This window comes from Lethenteron reissneri, unplaced genomic scaffold (assembly GCF_015708825.2).
Source record: "Lethenteron reissneri isolate LAM-NWPU_2019-01 unplaced genomic scaffold, ASM1570882v1 scaffold_1834, whole genome shotgun sequence".
Lineage (NCBI taxonomy): Eukaryota > Metazoa > Chordata > Hyperoartia > Petromyzontiformes > Petromyzontidae > Lethenteron > Lethenteron reissneri.
Window position 1 is genome coordinate 27,295 of NW_026891591.1, and position 9,141 is coordinate 36,435.

General features: G+C 47.7%; 1 protein-coding gene across 1 annotated transcript; it reads right to left on the bottom strand.

The window, feature by feature from the left end:
• Positions 1-1,181: 1,181 nt before the first annotated feature.
• LOC133339329 (gap junction gamma-2 protein-like) lies at positions 1,182-9,092 on the bottom strand. The gene is made up of 5 exons (XM_061547444.1): positions 8,781-9,092; positions 7,572-7,969; positions 5,484-5,672; positions 5,298-5,381; positions 1,182-1,257 (listed from the first exon to the last, which is right to left on the bottom strand). Exons 1-5 carry the CDS (start codon positions 9,090-9,092, stop codon positions 1,182-1,184), a joined length of 1,059 nt encoding a protein of 352 aa, XP_061403428.1.
• Positions 9,093-9,141: the final 49 nt, after the last annotated feature.

The window sequence follows — 9,141 nt, forward strand, 5'->3', positions numbered from 1 at the left end:
CACATCGTGATGTGAGTGAAAAGGAATAACACAATTGGGTTTCACAATAGCTTCGTGTCTTTCTGCATGCTGAGCATCTTTGGTCTTGGCCATGGTGGAGAGTTTGGAATCTGATTGATTGCTTCTGTGAACAGGTGTCTTTTATACAGGTAACAAGCTGAGATTAGGAGCACTCACTTTAAGAGTGTGCTCCTAGGAGACGTGACGTCATCGCACTGAACGGCACACCTGACGTCACGTCCCCATTTTACTCCTCTACACATATAATGAAATTTTATTTAAGTCTGACAACATTGATGTATCACATCGTGATGTGAGTGAAAATAACACCATTGGGTTTCACAATAGCTTCATGTCTCTCTGTATGCTGAGCGTCTTTCACACCGTACGTAGTCAACCACGCTAATCGCCATGTGTTAGGCTACTAAATACGGGTAAACTCTGGTTATCCGCGTCTCATTTGGGGATTGTTGAGTTTATCCACTTCTAATTTGGGGAATGTGGCATTGCAACACCAAGCCCTGAAAAGAGACCGCACATTTATTGTCACGCAGTGATGTCAGTGTACAAATTACTGCGAAAAAACACGGTGACAGAGGAGCAGTGGCAACACAAGCCAACAATCTTGTCAGAATTATAAAATTGTACATTTACATGCGATAACAAGTACATGTTCAAAACTTTGTGACGTATAGGGGTTGGAATTCAAGCATACTTTCAAGGTGACACTGCAACAATACACATGCTAACAGACGATACAATTGTTTAAAATGAAAACGTAATTGCAATACTCAAGCATGTTTTTACATTTCGAATTTGTCTCAGAGGAAACATTCTATATCGCGACGGAATCCACGCACACGCAAATTACTAGGAATTGAGTAAAATTGCTTTAGAATTATTACTTAGAGAACACAATCATCTCCACACTCGTGCTTAAATGTGGGAGTCACAGCCTTAGGGCTGAAAATAAGATTTCAGAGCTCACGGGAGTGAGGCCATTGTCTGAAAGGCACGGCCATTTTAGAGCCTCGGGGATTCTACCGCTGGGCCTAGGGGATTTTTGCGCGGTTTCTGCTCCGATGGCAGCCAACGGTATCGGCCCCCGCTGAGGGTGATCCTACATCACTCCCTGAGGGGGACCCTTCGCCGTGTCTCTCTCTCTGGGTTCGGCGCTGCCGTCAGCCCGACCGCGGAGCCTTCAACGGAACCCCACCACCACCACCGCCGGCCCGTCGATCGCCGTGCCCGGGGGCTCTGCGCCCGTCAGCGGCGCCGGCTTTTCCAGCGGCCGTCGCCGGTACGTATGGTAGTAGTGGTAGTTGTAGTACTACTACTACTAGTGGTACGTGTGGTACTAGTTGTACTACTACTAGTGGTACGTGTGGTAGTAGTGGTACGTGTGGTAGTAGTGGTACGTGGGTAGTAGTGGTACGTGTGGTAGTAGTGGTACGTGTGGTACTAGTGGTACGTGTGGTAGTAGTGGTACTAGTGGTACGTGCGGTAGTAGTACGTGTGGTAGTAGTGGTACGTGTGGTAGTAGTGGTACGTGTGGTAGTAGTGGTACGTGTGGTACTAGTGGTACGTGCGGTAGTAGTACGTGTGGTAGTAGTGGTACGTGTGGTAGTAGTGGTACGTGTGGTAGTAGTGGTACTAGTGGTACGTGTGGTACTAGTGGTACGTGTGGTACTAGTGGTACGTGTGGTAGTAGTGGCACTAGTGGTACGTGTGGTACTAGTGGTACGTGTGGTACTAGTGGTACGTGTGGTACGTGCGGTAGTAGTGGTACGTGTGGTAGTAGTGGTACGTGCGATAGTAGTGGTACGTGGGTAGTAGTGGTACGTGTGGTAGTAGTGGTACGTGTGGTAGTAGTGGTACGTGCGGTAGTGGTACGTGCGGTAGTAGTGGTACGTGTGGTAGTAGTGGTACGTGTGGTAGTAGTGGTACGTATGGTAGTAGTGGTACGTGCGGTAGTGGTACGTGTGGTAGTAGTGGTACGTGCGGTAGTAGTGGTACGTGCGGTAGTAGTGGTACGTGTGGTAGTTGTGGTACGTGTGGTACTAGTGGTACGTGTGGTAGTAGTGGCACTAGTGGTACGTGTGGTACGTGTGGTACTAGTGGTACTAGTGGTACGTGTGGTACTAGTGGTACGTGTGGTACTAGTGGTACGTGTGGTAGTAGTGGCACTAGTGGTACGTGTGGTACGTGTGGTACTAGTGGTACGTGTGGTACTAGTGGTACGTGTGGTACGTGTGGTACGTGTGGTACTAGTGGTACGTGTGGTACGTGCGGTACTAGTGGTACGTGTGGTACTAGTGGTACGTGCGGTAGTAGTGGTACGTGCGGTAGTAGTACGTGCGGTACTAGTGGTACGTGCGGTAGTAGTGGTACGTGTGGTAGTAGTGGTACGTGTGGTAGTAGTGGTACGTGTGGTACTAGTGGTACGTGTGGTAGTAGTGGCACTAGTGGTACGTGTGGTACTAGTGGTACGTGTGGTACTAGTGGTACGTGTGGTACTAGTGGTATTAGTGGTACGTGTGGTACTAGTGGTAGTAGTGGTACTAGTGGTACGTGTGGTACTAGTGGTACGTGTGGTACGTGCGGTACTAGTGGTACGTGCAGTAGTAGTGGTACGTGCGGTAGTAGTGGTACGTGCGGTAGTAGTGGTACGTGTGGTAGTAGTGGTACGTGTGGTAGTAGTGGTACTAGTGGTAGTAGTGGTACGTGTGGTACTAGTGGTACGTGTGGTACTAGTGGTACGTGTGGTACTAGTGGTACGTGTGGTACTAGTGGTAGTAGTGGTACTAGTGGTACTAGTGGTACGTGTAGTACTAGTGGTACGTGTGGTACTAGTGGTACGTGTGGTACTAGTGGTACGTGCGGTACTAGTGGTACGTGTGGTAGTAGTGGTATGTGTGGTAGTAGTGGTACGTGCAGTACTAGTGGTACGTGTGGTACTAGTGGTACGTGTGGTAGTAGTGGTAGTGGTACGTGTGGTAGTAGTGGTACGTGTGGTAGTAGTGGTACGTGCGGTAGTAGTGGTACGTGCGTTAGTAGTGGTACGTGCGGTAGTAGTGGTACTAGTGGTACGTGTGGTACTAGTGGTACGTGTGGTAGTAGTGGTATGTGTGGTACTAGTGGTACGTGTGGTACTAGTGGTACGTGCGGTACTAGTGGTACGTGTGGTAGTAGTGGTACGTGCGGTAGTAGTGGTACTAGTGGTACGTGTGGTACTAGTGGTACGTGTGGTACTAGTGGTACGTGCGGTACTAGTGGTACGTGTGGTAGTAGTGGTACGTGTGGTAGTAGTGGTACGTGTGGTACTAGTGGTACGTGCGGTACTAGTAGTGCGTGGGTAGTAGTGGTACGTGCGGTACTAGTGGTACGTGTGGTACTAGTGGTACGTGTGGTACTAGTGGTACTAGTGGTCCGTGTGGTAGTAGTGGTACGTGCGGTAGTAGTGGTACGTGTGGTAGTAGTGGTACGTGTGGTAGTAGTTGGTACTAGTGGTACGTGTGGTACTAGTGGTACGTGCGGTACTAGTGGTACGTGCGGTAGTAGTGGTACGTGTGGTAGTAGTGGTACGTGTGGTACTAGTGGTACTAGTGGTACGTGCTGTACTAGTGGTACGTGCGGTACTAGTGGTACGTGCGGTACTAGTAGTAGTGTAGTACTAGTGGTACGTGTGGTACTAGTGGTACGTGTGGTACTAGTGGCTGGAGGCGATTAGTCAACAGCTGCCGACATCATGACCAGCGCCGCCATTGTGGATCGTGAATCGTGATTTCGATTCTCCTTTTCGAGTCGATCCGGAAAAGTGCCTCGGGCTTGAAACGTCGATTCCTTGGAATCCAACGGAGATCGATTCGCGGGCAAGCGAATCGTTTACTAAAGCGATTCCTTTGATCACGTGACACGCGCACCCCCCACTGATTGGCTCGCATCGCCTCCCTCCTCAAAACCACCCCCCCCCCAGCACGTGACAGCCCCTCCCCCCACCCTCGTGTCACGTGGTGTAGTGTGTAGTCTATATTACTGTAGTCTATATTTCGATTTAAAGCTTTCGTGACTGCAGGGATTCATCTTCTTGATTTTTTCGGTAAAGTCACGTAGAAGGGAAAAAATAAAATAATAAAAATAAAACATTATAAAATAATATTATATAATAAAATACTATTTTATTATGTTTTATTTTTATTATTTTATTATTTCCCTTCTACATGACTTTACCGAAAAAACCAAGAAGATACTGTAGTGTATAGTGTAGTGTATAGTAGTTTAGTGTATAGTAGTGTAGTGTATAGTAGTGTATTGTTTAGTACTGTAGTGTATAGTGTAGTGTATAGTTGTGTAGTGTATAGTGTAGTGTATAGTGTCATGTGTAGTATAGTGTAGTGTATAGTAGTGTACTGTATAGTAGTGTAGTGTATAGTGTAGTGTATAGTAGTGTAGTGTATAGTGTATAGTTGTATAGTGTATAATAGTGTAGTGTATAGTGTATAGTAGTGTAGTGTATAGTGAATAGTAGTGTAGTGTATAGTGTATAATAGTGTAGTGTATAGTAGTGTAGTGTATAGTGTATAATAGTGTAGTGTATAGTAGTGTAGTGTATAATAGTGTAGTGTATAGTGTCATGTGTAGTTTAGAGTAGTGTATAGTAGTGTAGTGTATAGTAGTGTAGTGTATAGTAGTGTAGTGTATAGTAGTGTAGTGTATAGTAGTGTAGTGTATAGAAGTATAGTGTATAATAGTGTATAGTAGTGTAGTGGTGGGAGGCTGATGCCGGGTGGTGGGGGGCTCAACGACACATCCACAACTCACGCGAGATCTGACCCCCCAAAGAGAAGACCTTTATTTGTGAATAACTCGGCGTCAAACTCGCAACAGGAAACTTAAAAGGCGATTTGAAGCTTTCGTGGCTGCAGGAATCCATCCTCTTTGATTCCTTTGGTAAAGTCACGTGGGTAGAAATAAATAAAACAAAAATAAAAATTTCGATTTAAAGCTTTCGTGACTGCAGGGATTCATCTTCTTGGTTCTTTCGGTAAAGTCACGTAGAAGGGAAGTAATAAAATAATAAAAATAAAACACAATATTTTATTGTTTCATTGTGTTATATTTTATTATTTTATTACTTCCCTTCTACGTGACTTTACCGAAAGAACCAAGAAAAATAAAATATGTATTCACACCTACGGGACTTTACCGAAAGAACCGAAGAGTAATGAAACTTAAACTGAGATGCGTAGATATTTCTCCGATCGGACAGCCCTTCCCTTCCTAGAGGCGGCCTTGACCTCTTCTTGTTTTTCTCCGAATCTTCCACTTCTGCTGCTGCCGCCGCCGCTTCGTGTTTCTTGCCCGGCTGCACTTGGGGGCTTCTGCTCACGGCCACCGCGGCCGAGTGTGAGGCCGGAGACCCCCGCCGTCCTCCCTCTCCGCCTCCCCCACCTCTCCCTGTTCCACTCTCTCCGTGTCCCCACACTGCCCTGGCCCGTCGGGGCGATTGGAAAATCGTCAGGTCCAGCCGCCGCTCTATCGCGCGCAGGTAGCCTTGCAGCTGCAACGCATCCGCCGCCGTTATCGCCATCTGCCGGGGGGCGGCCTCCTCTGTCTCGGCCGCGTCGGGAGGAGGAGGAGGACGAGGAGGAAGAGGATTGACCTTCGCAATCCTGTTGATGACAACAGCAACAACAGCGCGTTTTAAATGCTCACCGTTAGTCTTGGCAAAGTGTATGCAGACCAGAGGTCGCAAACGGGTTTGATTCCTTACCCCGTACCCTACCCGAAATGAGTGACAAACGGCGACTCACCAGTGACTCACAACCTACCCGTACCCGGCCGCACCAGGGTCACAAACGGCTACCCGGCTACCCGTACCCGGCCGGGTACGGGTAGCCGGGTATCGGGTAGGGTACGGGTATCGGGTACCCGGTTGCGACCTCTGATGCAGACGGTCCCCTGGGTTATGGAAGGGTTAGGTTCCCGAGAGCGAGCCGTAGCCCAAAGTTCCCGCTGTGTCGGAATCTGACAATTGTCCCCCAAAATCAAAGATAAATTCCATTGACCTTCATTCTGATGATTGAGGAGGCATGAGCTGCCCGCCTTATGCCTCCTCGCTCCACTACACCGGAGTTGAAAGTGTTTTGTCCCATTGCAAAATGAGCAAAAAAAAGCAGCATGGAATATCATTACACTGGTCAACAAAAAAAAACATTTTTTCTGGCCTGGACTTTTGCAGCTGTTCTAGACTAATTTCAGGGTGCTGATTCCAAATCTGATCTCAGATTTGCTCTATCACATCTCTATTTTTTTTTATGCTATCGGCATACCCCATTTCATTGATTTACCCGAAATTAACAAAAAAAAAACTTATGATTGCAAGTTGTTGCGAGTCAGTGACTGCTTAGTGTTTAAAATATGGTGCTGTATTTTAGGATAGTGTGTTTACAATATAATTTTAAGTAAATATCCACATTTATTTAATATTTTTCTTATGCACTTTTTATTGAAAATGCAATATTTGATATCTCAAAACCTGACGTGAGGTCCCATGATGTCATCGAATATTTTTTATCGGTGAAAACAAACGGCATCCGATGCGATGACCGTGGTCAAAAAAAAAAATATAGCGAGAGACATTTCCGCCCGCGATATTTTTCCTCTCCCCCCAATAATTTCAAGTGGGATCTGCCGAAGTGCGGGCACGCGGCGCGCCCTCCCGTCGAATGAGGGCACTGGCTGAGCAACGAACGTGTCGCAGAGGTCGCAAACGGGTTTTGATTCCTTACCCGTACCCGTACCCGCCGCACCAGGGTCGCAAACGGCTACCCGTACCCGGCCGGGTACGGGTACCCGGGTATCTTGTAGGGTACAGGTATCGGGTACACGGCTGCGACCACTGACGTGTCGGCAGCGACGACGCACGTCCAGTTTCAAGTGCCGCGTGAAAGATCCGAGTGACAGCGGAGGGAGTTAGTGACATGGGTTGGCAGCCGTAGCAGTTGTAGAACATCACCACTGAAGGCCTGTGCAACAGAAGTTAGCAGCCGTAGCAGTTGTAGAACATCACCACTGAAGGCCTGTGCAACAGAAGTTAGCAGCCGTAGCAGGTTGTAGAACATCACCACTGAAGGCCTGTGCAACACTAGTGCCTAAGGTCTCGGGTGTGGACCAAACAACTTCAAGGACAGTGCATATTATTATCATTATCAGAGTTGTTTCTTTTTGTTTGCCTTCTTGACTACTTGTGTTGTGGTTATTGCAAACATTATGCCTTGTATAAAGTGTCAGTTTTGTACCAGTTTAAAAGGTAAAACACCTACTTACTATATTTTGCCACTGGTAAAGGCAGATGTCTCATAGTGTATGATGCCTTGTATAAAGGTGTCAGTTTTTGTACCAGTTAAAGGGTAAAACCTACTACTATATTTTGCCACTGTAAAGGAGATGTCTCATAGGTCTAATGCCTTGTATAAAGGTGGTCCCAGTTTTTGTACCAGTTTAAAGGGTAAAACCTACCACTATATTTTGACACTGCTAAAGGAGATGTCTCATAGCGCTGTAAATACCGTTGCCGGCGCTTGGCTCGGCTGCCCGGCAGCAGATCCCTGAGAGCGCCCATCCCCAGGTGCCACATCTCGGCCAGGTCGAGAGCCAGGCTGAGGCAGCCCACGGCGTACATGACGTGCAGGAAGACGGTCTTCTCCGTGGGCCTCGACACGAAGCAGTCGACGAAGTGGACGCAGGGGTAGCGGCGGGGGCACACAAAGCGGGGGATCACCTCCAAGCCGTACATCACGTACTGGCCCAGAAGGAAACCCGCTTCGGCCACCGTGCGCAGGACGAGCTGCAGCGCGTAGGCCCACATGAGGCCGTCGGCCCTGATAGCGCGACGCCCGTCGTGCCGTCTAAAGTCGTTCTTCTTGACCTCGCCGCCGCCGCCGCCGGCGCCGGCCTCGTCGGCAAACTCCCCTCCTTGGTCGCCTCGCGAGCTTTCTGACCTGCGGATAACGACAGCGGGAGTAAAAGTTAAAAATCTCCTTCTCGCAAGAACAAAGAGTAGAATTAAGGTTTTTTTGGGGGACATCGCCGTTATCGTCGTCGTTGTAACTTTACTAGGCCTAGTAGTAGGTTTTTACCCTTTCAACTGGTACAAAAACTGACACCTTTATACAAGGCATCATGTTTGCAATAACCACAACACAAGTAGTCAAAATGCAAACAAAAATAAACAACTTTGATAATGATAATAATATGCACTGTCCTTGAAGTTGATTGGTCCAAACCCGAGACGGCTTTCTTTAGAGCCTAGTCTCCATTGGTGTTGGACCAGATGACACCAGAAGGCGTACAACTCAAAGACAGCGCACCATCAGAGTATTGAGAGCTCGGGGTAAGCATTTACACTATGAGATGTCTCCTTTACCAGTGGCAAAATATAGTAGTAGGTTTTTACCCTTTCAACTGGTACAAAAACTGACACCTTTATACAAGGTATCATGTTTGCAATAACCACAACACAAGTAGTCAAAATGCAAACAAAAATAAACAACTTTGATAATGATAATAATATGCACTGTCCTTGAAGTTGATTGGTCCAAACCCGAGACGGCTTTCTTTAGAGCCTAGTCCCCATTGGTGTTGGACCAGATGACACCAGAAGGCGTACAACTCAAAATGATGCCTTGTATAAAGGTGTCAGTTTTTGTACCAGTTGAAAGGGTAAAAACCTACTACTATATTTTGCCACTGGTAAAGGAGATGTCTCATAGTGTAACTTCACTAGACCTCTGTATCCTGTGTATGGCGAAGGCGAGGTAGAGAATGCTTGGCGTCGCCACGGTGATAATCTGAAAGATCCAGAAGCGCACGTAGGACAGGGGAGCGAAGGTGTCGTAGCACATGTTCGTGCAGCCCGGCTGTTGGGAGTTGCACATGAACGAGCTCTGCTCGTCGTGGTAGATGGATTCGCCCGCCACGATCGTCAGCATGATGCGCAAGATCAGGAACGTGGTGAGCCACAGCTTGCCCAGGTACGTCGAGTGCAAAGATATTTCCTCCAACAAACTCGTCAGGAAGTTCCAGCTCATTGTGACCACCGGCTCGCCAGAAGCGTGCCCACCTGAGAATTCAAGAAGA

Coding starts and splice junctions, on each gene's coding strand:
- LOC133339329 (XM_061547444.1), bottom strand. CDS start 9,092: ATGAGCTGGAACTTCCTGACGAGTTTGTTGGAGGAAATATCTTTGCAC. Junction 5,382..5,483: donor CCCCGACGGGCCAGGGCAGT/GTGGGGACACGG, acceptor GGCCGTGAGCAG/AAGCCCCCAAGTGCAGCCGG. Junction 1,258..5,297: donor TCGGAGAAAAACAAGAAGAG/GTCAAGGCCGCC, acceptor TGACGGGCGCAG/AGCCCCCGGGCACGGCGATC.